The sequence below is a fragment of the Mustela putorius genome, unplaced genomic scaffold (genome assembly GCF_011764305.1).
Source record: "Mustela putorius furo isolate JIRA1106 unplaced genomic scaffold, ASM1176430v1.1 tig00537227_pilon_pilon_pilon, whole genome shotgun sequence".
Taxonomy (NCBI): Eukaryota; Metazoa; Chordata; class Mammalia; order Carnivora; family Mustelidae; genus Mustela; species Mustela putorius.
In genome coordinates this window covers 654989-668219 of record NW_025422368.1, presented here as the reverse complement: position 1 = coordinate 668219, position 13231 = coordinate 654989, and the positions used below count along the sequence as shown (strand labels likewise).

Below are 13231 nucleotides of genomic sequence, written 5' to 3'. Positions count from 1 at the left end.
CAACTAGACACCCTCTTTAACTGGCATGTATTCATTCTTTACTCTTTCAAAATGAAATTTCACTAAACGAGAATTGCTCTGTAATCTTTTTGGAATGGGATCTGTGTCTATTTTAACTTTGAAACCTGCTGCTTTTCACAGTGCCTGCCACTTCATAGATGAACCAAAAAAGTCTATCAGAAAAGAATCGTTGATTTGTCTTTAGGTAAATACAAAAATACAACTGGAAAATTGGGGGCTAAAATAGTTATGATGAACTACCCACAAGATGGCAGTAATCTATAGTCAGGGAATGTATTGTTTGTGACATTAGGAACTGGTAAGGAACTAGACTATTATAGAGTGGCATTTGGACACTTATACAGTGAGCTTATACAAAGTATTTTATCTGAATTTTGTACATGTGTGTGGGTTGAGAAAGTGATATTTATTTAGGAACAGATATTTATTTAGGAACTCCATTGAAGTTCACCATATACTTGGACAAGCTGATTTTCACAGTTTTCTTGTTGAGATCTTATAAAACTTTGATTCAATCTTTTTAAAAAACAAAGGGTGCCTGGATGGCTCAGTGGGTTAAGTGGCTGACTTGATTTCAGCTCAGTTCATGATTTCAGGGTCTTGAGACGGAGCTCCATGTCAGGCTCTGCACTCAATCTCAATCTCAATCTCTCTCTCTCTTTCTCTCTCTCCTTCTAACTCCACTCTCCCTTGTTCTCTTTATCTCAAATAAATAAATAAATATTAAAAGAATAAAAGCTTGACATATAAATTTAGTAATGCACCACTTTCCACTTATTTTCTTGCTGAATTTGTAACTCTATCCTTTATATGATGTATAGTTATTTTATTTGATACAGGTATGAAGTAAGATAGATCACATACAAGATAAATATCATATGATTCACTTATATGTGGAATTTAAGAAACAAAACAGAGGAACATAGGAAAAGGGAAAGAAGAGTAAAATAAGACAAAATCAGAGAGGGAGACAAACCATAAGAGACTTAAAAAATTTTGTTAAGATTATTTATTTGACAGAAAGAAAGAGAGCTTGCACAAGCATGGGGCTGGGAGAGGGAAAAAGAGAAGCAGGATTCTTACTGAGCAGAGAGCCCCACATAGGGCTAGATCCCAGGACTCTGAGCAGAAGTCAGGTACTTAAGGACTGAGAGCCACACAGGCACTCCAAGAGACTTTTAAACAAACTGAGGGTTGCTGCAGGGAAGGTGGGTGGGGGAATGGGCTAAATGGGTGATGAGCATTAAGGAGGCACTTGATATAATGAGAAATGGATGTTGTATGCAATTGACGAATCACTAAACTCTACCTCTGAAACTAGTAATGCACTGTGTGTTAATTAAACTGATTTTAAATTAAAAAATAGATAAAATACATTTTCTTATAACTTTTTCTTTGACATGGTTAGAGATTTTCTTACTAATTATGTATCCAATTGAAGATTAAAAAAATACTTTAAACCATCTTCCCATTGTTAGTGAATTTATTTGGAAAATAAGGATTAAGGAATAGTCCTTTAACTTTTGCAATTGTAGCAGGGAACTTCGTATTTCTTTTCGAGAAAGAAGTAAAACTAGGAAGTGTTGAAGTTTTCTATTCGTTAAACCCACTGCTCGTGCTTAGATTAACCTTGAGCTCCTATGGCCTTTTCAAGACTTTTTGTCCCCCTTAGATTTCATTAGAATTTTTAGGAATCATTCCCATTGTGCTAATTTGTAGGCATTTTAACCTTATAGTTATTTATGAGTTGGTTCTATAACAAATACATTTTAATAAAATAGAGTGATTTCCATAGTTTTGTTAGCTCATTACAAAACACTGCAAAGAATAATGATGTCTCTACTTACTAAATGAAGTAGTCTGAGAAATTTCAAGGATAAAACATTCCAAGTGCTAAAAAAAGAAAGAAAAATTACTTAACTTCTTTATGACATTGACCATGTTAGACACTATAAGACACTGCTTCCTTGGAACAGTATATGAATCTTGGTACTCTTTACAATATTCTCATATTAAAACAAACCAACAGCTAAACTATTTAAGGCTTAAGACAACAATAAATTACATGTTGATTATCAGCTTAATTAACTTGTTGTATTTAATCATTTGAAAAAGATGATTATTAGGACAATTTGTGTTTAAAATAACATTTTAAAATGAAATAAAACTGAAATTTAAAAATCATGCCAATTTCAAATACATGGTACAAATTTCTTTTATCAGCATTGGACCAAAATCTATTACACAAAAATGTACAAAAATCTTATGGTAAAAATTAAAATTTATGTTCTTCACATAGTCTTGGCATATTGATAATTACAATCCTGAGGAACCTGACCAGTGTGCCCAATAGACTCATCAGAAAATATCTATTATTGAGAAATACATATTGAATTGCAATCATTATAACTTAAAGAAAATATAGATAGTTCCATGAAAATTCTATATCCTCCCCTATGAGATAAAACAGTTGTTTAATTAACAGTAGGTCCCTCTAATGTCCCTGGGATCATTTCCCCAAGGCCATTTATACTTTTAAGTATTATTTCTAAAATATATCAACCATTTAGTGCCAGTGCAAAGCAGGCTCGTCTGCCTAACATATTTGCTTAATTCTTTTTTTTTTTTTTTAAGATTTTATTTATTTACTTGACTGAGAGAAAGAGAGTCATTCTCTCCCCTGAGCAGAGAGCCCTACATGGGGCTCAGTCCCAGGATCCCGAGATCATGACCTGAGCTGAAGTCAGACGTCTAACTGACTGAGCCACCCAGGCACCCTGGCATTTGCTTAATTCTGAAGATCTGAGCTAATCAACAAAATTTCTTGTTTTTAAAAATATCATTAAGTTTCCAATTAAAGAAGAAAATATGGGATTTTATTTGGTAAGATATATCCCAATATTCTTTATGACATTTCATTCTTCAAATTTAAGAAAAAAAAACTAGTTTTATCAGGGTATCTGTATAGAATAATAACATTTTAAGAAAAATGAATATGGGACTTCATTTATGGAAAAAGGAGTAAGTTTATGCTTTATTAAAATAAAAAGAAACAAAAACAATAGGGCTCTTGTTTTGTCTTAAATTAGAAAGCTATAGTATGCTAAAGAAAAGAGCATTAAGAGAAAAAAATGAGAGTTGTATATTTAAAGAATGCTGGGGATAACAACTATACAAAGTATTTCAGTTCAGATCCTGGGTTTGTTCATTCTCTAATTTACTAACTTATACTTTGTGTTGTTCTGTTCCAGTTAGAGGATTTAATAACAACCTGAGCTTTGGCTTGTTTTCCAAATACTAATGATGTAATTGCATTGATCCATAATATTTTTTTTTTAATGAGAAAACATGTATTTGTGAAAAACAGGCCAGAATGAAAGGTAAAGCCTATTTCTTCAGAAACGTTTGAAGTTGACATGCTTAGGAGGTGAAAAGCTCTTTAGCCTCATTAGACATAGCCAACTACAATAGTGGACTTGAGTAAATGTCATTAAATTATCAAAATGTCATGCAACAAGTAAAATAGTATATTCTCCAGAGCTATGCAGTAATCGTGGCAACTCAGTCACAGTTTGAAAATTAAAAAGGAAAGACATTAATATAAATCTGTGGTAGTGACTATAATCACTGCTGATGAATCTTTTTTTTTAAAAAGGATATATATATATATATGTATGTGGATATATATGTGTGTGTGTGTGTGTGTGTGTGTGTGTGTGCAATGTAATGTAAAGGCAAGGTGAAAAATGTACAGTGCTAATTATCAAGAAATCAAGAAACTGACAATTTTCTTGGGCAGCCTTGTTCATATTTACATTAGAGACCATTTATGGTACACTGTAGATTTTGATCACTCAGAGTTCAACCATTCAACCTAGCATTGCTCTCTGCTACATCAATATCAGAATTCTGGGAGACGGTGGTGGTTTAGGCATTTTAGGCATACACAAAATCATAATATAGTAAATATAAATGAACAAATATCAATAAAATATTGATACCTTCATCAACCCTTATTCTTTTTTTCTCAACACAAAAAGTGGAGTATTTTTAGACCCATAACAATTTTAGAGTTGTGGCAAAATATTGGTGAGCATGATAATACATATGAAGCTTTTTAACAGTTTTGCTCTATGTACCAACAATAGTGTTGTTGCTATTACCAATGGCGAGAATGGTATTGAAGTAGTTTTGCAATTGTGGTGAGAGGGTATTGGGCACAGTCACTATTATATGTTATCTATTATCCTAGAACCCCTAGGGGAGTGCAGAGCATGAGATCACCAGAGTTCCTTTCCTTACGCTATTGAGGACTTTGGCTCAGAACTTACATAAGCAAAAAAGACAGGTGAGAGAGAACCAGGAGTACATATGTTTAGGGTGGAATTAAAACATGGAATCTTCAATTGAATCAATTGTTTCAGAGTAGATCTATATGCTGTGAGTTTCCAGCTCCTCACTTTCAGAGGGGAAGCCCGTTTAAAATATAATTTTACTCTACAATGAAGTAGTTAGGTTTTTTCCTCAATTAAATTTGAAATATGTATTGTAACATAATAGATCCAATATTCACCTAGCTCCAATATTTGAAAAACACAGAAACATTGCTCATCTCAGCTTCAATGTACCATTATGAATAATTGTTTTTTCCAACAGGTTTCTGTGATGATTAATGTTTGATATGTTATTGCTAAGTAAAATTTGTACAAAAAATATTTGTATAATTCTACTTTCAGTCAAAATATTTTATCCTAAATAAGATACAGTGCTTGAGTTCATAATAATTGGGTCAGTACTTTTATGACTGGACTAGATTTTTAGTGGACATTCAATAGGGGCTCTCACTTCTGATCATGTGATCTTGAAAATGATTGGCTGCTGTTGACGGTTTGGGTAAACTACTTCATAATGTTGCTGACTTGGCAACCATTTGGGGTAGCCAAGTTGCTAGCAGAGACCTTGAACTGACATTAACCCTTCCCTCAAGTGTATGTCCTGGGTAACAACCCAAAAAGTCACAAGGAAATATAAGTTACTGCTAGACCCTGCCCAACTGCCCTTGTGATAAATAATAGTCTCCCTTATCTCCCAGGTGCTTCTCTTTATATGCCCTTAGATAAAACTGCTGGGAAGCATAACAAAATCCTGCTCTTTTCCATTTAAATTGACCAACATGGCGTTAGGGAATCCCCAAGTACTCCACACTTGGGCCCTAATAAAAGCATGTGCCCTAGCTCCTGTTCCAATCTTTCTGCCTGTGCAAGTGGTGACTTCCTGATGTGCCTCCTTGAGAGAACCTTGTGCCTCTTCCAGAAACTAGTGGGTAAAAAATTCTGTTTTCTTTCCCTTGTGGTCTTTTATTGAACCACGCTCAACATCGTACACACCAACTTTACTTAATAAATGATAATTTGACAAAGTCACAACACAGTGGAAAGCAGAGCTGTTTTGATGGACAGAAATTGAAATGAGTGTTGGAAGGTGGACTTCTCTACTGAATGTCATATTCATTCAGAAGTTTTGTTTTGTATTCTATTCATCATGAAAAAAATATATATCTTGCATGAACCTTATTCATTGCTTATCACCTTGGTGCATATTTTGTCTTATCAGTGATCACTGTCTGAAGCTCATATTCTTCACCAGAAGCATGCTATTATCATAATTAAGTGGAAGTAGTTTAGGCAGATAGTCATTACAATAGGATCATCTACTACTTTTTTTTTCCCCTTTCTTTTTTTTTAAGATTTTTTCTTTATTTATCTGACAGAGATCACAAGTAGGCAGAGAGGCAGGCAGAGAGAGAGGAGGAAGCAGGCTACCTGCAGAGCAGAAAGCCCGACGTTGGGCTCGATCCCAGTACCCCGGGATCATGACCTGAGCCGAAGGCAGAGGCTCAACACACTGAGCCACCCAGGTGCCCCTTATTCCCCCTTTTTAAAAAAATTTCTTTTCAGCGTAATAAAATTCATTGTTTTTGTACCACACCCAGTGTTCCATGCAATACGTGCCCTCCTTAATACCCTCCACCCCTTCAAAACCCTCAGGTTGTTTTTCAGAGTCCATAGTCTCTCATGGTTCACCTCCCCTTCCAATTTCCCTCAACTCCCTTCTCCTCTCCATTTCCCTATGTCTTCCGTGTTATTTCTTATGCTCCACAAATAAGTGAAACCATATGATAATTGACTCTCTCTGCTTGACTTATTTCACTCAGCATAATCTCTTTCAGTCCTGTCCATGTTAATACAAAAGCTGGGTATTTATCCTTTCTGATGGAGGCATAATACTTCATAGTGTATATGGACCACATTTTCCTTATCCATTTGTCTATTGAAGGGTATCTTGGTTCTTTCCACAGTGTGATGACCGTGGTCATTGCTGCTATAAACATTGCAGTACAGATGTTCCTTCTTTTCACTACACCTTTGGGGTAAATACCCAGAAGCACAATTGCAGGGTCATAGGGAAGCTCTATTTTTAATTTCTTAAGGAATCGCCACACTGTTCTCCAAAGTGGCTGTACCAACTTACATTCCCACCAACAGTATAAGAGGGTTCCCCTTTCTCCACATCATCTCCAACACACATCGTTTCCTGTCTTGCTAATTTTGGCCATTCTAACTGGTGTAAGGTGGTATCTCAATGTGGTTTTAATTTGAATCTCCCTGATGGCTAGTGATGATGAACATTGTTTCATGTGTCTGATAGCCATTTTTATGTCTTAATTGAAGAAGTGTCTGTTCATGTCTTCTGCCCATTTTTTGATATGATTGTCTGTTTTGTGTGTGTTGAGTTTGAGGAGTTCTTTATAGATCCTGGATATCAGCCTTTTGTCTGTACTGTCATTTGCAAATATCTTCTCCCATTCCGTGGGTTGCCTCTTTGTTTTGTTGACTGTTTCCTTTGTTGTGCAGAAGCTTTTGATCTTGATGAAGTCCCAAAAGTTCATTTTTGCTTTTGTTTCCTTTGCCTTTGGAGACATAACTTGAAAGAAGTTGCTGTGGCTGATATTGAAGAGGTTTCTGCTTATGTTCTCCTCTAGGATTCTGATGGATTCTTGTCTCATGTTGAGGTCTTTTATTCATTTTGAGTTTATCTTTGTGTATGGTGTAAGAGAATGGTCGAGTTTCATTCTTCTACATATAGCTGTCCAGTTTTCCCAGCACCATTTATTTTTTCCTGCTTGGTTGAAGATTATTTGACCATAGAGTTGTGAAAAGAGAGACTTTGACTTCTTCATTGCCCAATTTGATACCTTTATTTTTCTTTGTTGTCTGACTGCTGTTGTTAGGACTTCTATCATTATTTTGAACAAGAGTGGTGAGAGTGGGCATCCTTGTTGTGTTCTTGATCTCAAAGGGAAGGCTGTAAGCTTTTTCCCATTGAGGATGATATTTGCTGTGGGCTTTTCATAGATAGATTTTATGAAGTTAAGGAATGTTCCCTCTATCCCTATACTTTGAAATGTTTTAATTAGGAATGGATGCTGGATTTTGTCAAATGCTTTTTCTGCATCAATTGAGAGGACCATGTGGTTCTTCTCTCTTCTCTTATTGATTTGTTCTATCTCATTGATTGATTTGCGAATGTTGAACCACCCTTGTAGCCCAGGAATGAATCCCACCTGGTCATGGTGGATAACCTTTTTAATGTGCTGTTGGATCCTATTTGCTAGGATCTTGTTATCCATCAGTGATATTGGTCTGAAATTCTCCTTTCTGGTAGGGTCTTTGCCTGGTTTGGAGATCAGGGTAATGCTGGCTTCATAAAAAGAGTCTGGAAGTTTTCCTTCTGCTTCAATTTTTTGAAATAACTTCAGGAGAATAGGTGTTATTTCTTCTTTAAAATTTTGGTAGAATTTCCCCAGAGAATCCATCAGGTCCTGGGCTCTTGTTTTTTGAGAGGTTTTTGATCATTGCTTCAATCTTGTTACTAGATATCAGTCTATTCAGGTTGTCAGTTTCTTCTTGGTTCAGTTTTGGGAGTTTATGGTTTTCTAGGAATGCATCCATTTCATCTAGTTGCTTAACTTATTGGTATGTAACTGTTGATAATAACTTTTGATGATTGTTTCTACTTCCTTGGTGTTAGTTGTGATCTCTTCCTTTTCATTAATAATTTTATGAATTTGAGACTTCTCTCTTTTCTTTTGGATTAGTGTGGCCAATGGTTTATCGATCTTACTGATTCTTTCAAAAAACCATCTTCTAGTTTCATTGATACGTTCTACTGTATCTCTGGTTTCTACCTCATTGATCTTTGCTCTAATCTTGATTATTTCCCTTCTTATGTGTGGAGTTGGTTTGATTTGTTGTTGATTCTCCAGTTCTTTAAGGTGTAGAGACAGCTGCTGTGTTCTGGATTTTTCAATTTTTTTGAGGGAGGCTTGAATGGCTATGTATTTCCCACTTAGGACCACCATTGCTGTATCCCATAGGTTTGGACCAAACTGTCTTCATTTTTATTGGTTTCCATGAATTGTTTAAGTTCTTCTTTGATCTCCTGGTTGATCCAAGCATTCTTAAGCAAGGTGGTCTTTAGTTTCCAGGTGTTTGAGTTCCTTCAGAACTTTTCCTTGTGGTTGAGCTCCAATTTCAAAGCATTGTGATCTGAGAATATGCAGGGAATAATCTCAGTCTTTTGTTATCAGTTGAGTCTTGATTTGTGACCCAGTATGTGGCCTATTCTGGATAAGATTCCACGTGCTCTTGAGAAGAATGAGTATTCTGTTGTTTTAGGGCAGAATGTTCTGTATATATCTATGAGGTCCATCTGGTCCAATGTGTCATTCAATGCTCTTGTTTCTTTATTGATTTTCTGCTACAATGATCTATTTCTGAGATATTCATGTTAAGATCTCCTACTATTAATGTATTCATATCAATATTACTCTTTATCTTGATTAACAGTTTTCTTATGTAATTGGAAGCTCCCATATTGGGGGCATAGATATTTACAATTGTTAGATCGTCTTGGTGGATAGTCCCTTTAACAATTATGTATTGTCCTTTTGTATCTCTGACTACAGTCTTTAGTTTAAAATCTAATTTATCTGATATGAGAATCGCTACCCCAGCCTCTTTTTGAGGCCCATCGGCATGAAAGATGCTTCTCCATCCCTTAACTTTCTGTCTGGGTGTATCTTTAGTTTCAAAATGGGTCTCTTGTAGACAACATATGGATGGGTCCTGTCGTTTTATCAATCTGCAACCTGTGTCATTTTATGGGTGCATTTAGGCCATTCACATTGAGAGTAATTATTGATAGATACATTTTTATTGACATCATGTTACCTTTGAAGACTTTCTTTCTGTAGATTGTTTCTATATTTCTATTCAATGCTATTCTTAAGATTTTTCCTCTTTTATAGAACCCCCCCTTAATATTTTCTGCAGTTTTGGCTTGGTGGTCACATAGTCTTCCAAGCCTTGCTGGTATTGGAAACTCTTTATCTCTCCATCCCTTTTGAATGTCAGTGTTGCTGGATAAAGTATTCTTGGATGCATGTTCTTCTCATTTAGTGCCCTGAATATATCTTGCCAGCCCTTTCTGGCTTGCCAGGTTTATGCAGATATGTCTGATGTTATTCTGATGGGCTTTCCTCTGTATGTAAGAAGCTTCTTTGTCTTAGCTGTCTTCAAGAGAGCCTGTCTACAATTATGATTCCTCATTCTTACTATCAGGTAAGGACTTTCGAGAATCTATAATCGTGGGGGTAGACTGTCCTGCCTCTAGTATATGAACACTGGTTCCATTCGTGAGATTGGGAAAATTTTCATGGAGAACTAGTTCCACTATATCTTCTAGACTTCTTTTTTTCTCCTCCCCTTCAGGGATTCCAATAAATCTGACGTCAGAACATTTTATGGCATCATTTATTTCCCTAATTCTGTTTTTGTTGCTTCTAAGCTGTTTGTTCCAGGCTTCCTCCTGATCCTTTCTCTCTATCTGTTTGTCCTCCAGATTACTAATTCTATATTCTGCCTCAATTACCTTGCTTTTAGAGAATTTAGATTAGATTGGAACTCATTGAGAACATTGTGAACATCATCCCTTGTGGCTTTCAGTTCTGCCCTAATCAATTCTGTTTTGTCATCCATGGCTTTCTCCAACCTAGCTATTGCCTGGATAATTGTTAGCCTTAATTCCCTTTCCAACATATTGTCTATGTTGACAGCCATTAGCTCTGTTGCAGAAGGCCCATCCTCTGAATTTTTCTTTTGTTGGGCATTCTTCCTACTAGTCATTTGGGTGAGAGATGGCTGAACAGATGTAGCTGGATGTATTGACCATGGTGCAGTCAAGGTGCACCCTAGAATGCTTCTGAGCAATCAAGAGTCCCCACCCAAATGAAAGAAAAAAGAAAGAAAAAGAGATAGAGAGAGAGAGAGAGGAAGAAAAGAAAGACAAAAAAGAAGCCTAAGCCCAAATGGGCCCCAAGGTAATATTTATGAAGTATACAAACAAAAACAGACAAACAAAAAGACTGATAAAAGTATATGACAAGAGAAAAAATATTTATATATATATAAAAGAAAAAAAAAAACCTCATCATCAAGAACCCCGAGTATAAGATTTAAAAATATGGAACGTTTCACAAATTTGAATATCATCCTTATGCAGTGGCCATGCTAATCTTCTCTGTATTGTTCCAATTTTAGTACATGTGCTGCTGAAGTAAGCACCATCTACTATTTTTTAAAAATATGAAGTAAGTCCAGGGAACAAAAATATAAGTTATGAGCTAGTTTCAATTTTATAATTTCTTATTATATTAATTACATGTTTCTACAGAATGGAGTACATTCCACACCATCATTCACTCTGTGCATACGTGAAATAAGTCAAGCAGAGATAGTCAATTACCATATGGTTTCACTTACTTGTGGAGCATAAGGAATAACACAAAGGACATTGGGGGATGGAGAGGAGAAGTGAGTTGGGAGATATTGGACGGGGAGACAAACCATGAGAAACTATGGACTCTGAGAAACAAACAGAATTTTGGAGGGGAGGAGGGTGGGAGATTGGGTGAGCCTGGTAGTGGGTATTAAGGAGGGCACATATTGCATGGAACACTGGGTGTGATGCATAAACAATGAATGCTTGAACACTGAAAAGAAATAAAATAAAATGAAATGAAAAAATATATTTTTTTCTTAATTTTATCTTATTTTAAACATTCTTTCTGCTTCAGAGAAATAGAATGGTGAGATATGTGAGCACAGAGATGCAGTTATGAATTTTATTGATATTTTAAAAATTATATAGATATTTAAACACTATCCTTTGATGCACATATTTTGATTCTTACAGAGAAAATACTCTAAGATATGATTTGTGAAAATCACACCAGAGTCACTGAATTTATTCTTCTCGGTTTTACAAATAACCTTGAGATGCAAGTTTCCCTCTTTATTTTGTTCCTCATCATCTATACAGTTACTTTGTTGGGCAACTTCCTTATCATCACAGTCACCAGTGTGGATTCTGCTCTTCAAACACCCATGTACTTCTTTCTCCGAAACCTATCACTTCTTGAAGTCTGTTTCACCTTGGTCATGGTGCCAAAGATGTTGGTGGATCTACTGTCTTCAAGGAAAATCATCTCTTTTGTAGGCTGTGGGATCCAGATGTACTTTTTCTTCTTCTTTGGCAGCTCTGAATGCTTTCTCCTCTCTATGATGGCATATGATCGCTTTGTGGCTATTGGTAACCCTCTCCGTTATTCAGTCATAATGAATAGGCCCTTATGCTTATGGATGGTTCTCGGCTCTTGGATGTCTGGTGTTCCTGTCTCTATGCTACAGACAGCTTGGTTGATGGCCCTTCCTTTCTGTGGACCAAATACTATAGACCACTTTTTTTGTGATGGTCCTCCAGTGCTGAAACTAGTCACTCAAGATACAACCATGTATGAAATGCAAGCACTTGCTTCCACGCTACTATTTATCATGTTTCCCTTTTCCCTCATTTTGGTCTCCTATACCCGCATTATCATCACTATCCTGAGGATGTCCTCTGCTACTGGTCGCCAGAAGGCATTCTCTACTTGTTCATCACACCTCATTGTGGTATCCCTTTTCTATGGAACAGCCAGTTTGACCTACCTAAGGCCCAAATCCACCCAGTCCCCTGAGAGCAAGAAGCTAGTGTCATTGTCCTACACTGTCATCACTCCTATGTTAAACCCCATCATCTACAGCCTTAGGAACAATGAAGTGAAGGGGGCAGTCAAGAGGACATTTACTCAAAAAGTCTTGCAGAAGTTAGATGTGTTTTGAGTTCCATTACTTAGTGTTTCTAAACAAAAAAGAAACAGCAGAACCCACAGACAAAAGCTTAAAAGGAGTACAAGATTAGCTCTGATTTTTTCAGTGTCACTTGCTGTGATAGACAAGTCTTAGTGTATCAGTCAGACTCCCAGCAAGAGACAGATGGTACTCTTGGGATAATTGAGAGAATATTTATGAGGGCTCTGTTTGTGAATTGGGGAGCAAGACTACATAATTGTCATACAACTCATATGATGGAAAATCCACAAGTCTTGATCTGAAGGGGTAAGGAAAAGAAGTATTACCTGGAACCTGGAGGATGCTACAACTATATGTAAAGCCACACAACTGGAGCCCTGTTCTTTAGAGGAAAAAGGCAGCCATCCTGGTCTTATGCTATTCTGAATCTCTCAAATTTGATGATGAAGATTTGATGATGTTCTTCATCAAACCAAATCTGAGACAGAGGACAAGAATTTCTGCTGATGCAGTATATAAAGGCCAGCCTTGTGGGGCACAGATCAGAATAAAAAAGTTATGAAGCATAAATAAAAATATTTACCAGAGACCCCATATATTCTTCACATAATAGGATGCAAGTATAATCTTGTAATGTGCTTTAGATAACTTTTAAAAAGATGTATCAAAAAGTGGGGACTTGTAGTTGCCAAGAATTCACGGTACAAATTCTTTACATAGGTTGCTGCTTTAAATGAGGTTACATAATAAGATTACTTTTATATGAATATTTTATAATATGGTTCTGGACCTCTTTGATCATTGGCTTAATCATCTATTAATTTTTATTTTATTTTTAAAAGATTATTTATTTGAGAGAGAGAAAGAGGGGACGGAGTAAGGAAAGAGAATCTCAAGCAGACTGCATGCTGAGTACAAAGCCTGACAGGGGGCTCAGTATCATGATCCTGAAATCA

At 36.1% G+C, this 13231-nt stretch overlaps 1 protein-coding gene and 1 non-coding gene across 2 annotated transcripts; one reads left to right on the top strand and one right to left on the bottom strand.

Annotated features, from left to right (window-relative positions):
- Positions 1-10599: 10599 nt before the first annotated feature.
- LOC123390111 lies at positions 10600-10706 on the bottom strand. The gene has a single exon (XR_006604737.1). It is a non-coding gene; the product is annotated as a U6 spliceosomal RNA (small nuclear RNA).
- Positions 10707-11354: 648 nt separating this feature from the next.
- Positions 11355-12305, top strand: LOC101678083 (olfactory receptor 10A7). Its single transcript, XM_004782162.1, has one exon. The coding sequence runs from the start codon at positions 11355-11357 to the stop codon at positions 12303-12305; it is 951 nt and encodes a 316-aa protein (XP_004782219.1).
- Positions 12306-13231: the final 926 nt, after the last annotated feature.

What these genes read in the sequence shown, in the direction of transcription:
- LOC101678083 (XM_004782162.1), top strand. Translation starts at nt 11,355, where the DNA reads ATGATTTGTGAAAATCACACCAGAGTCACTGAATTTATTCTTCTCGGT.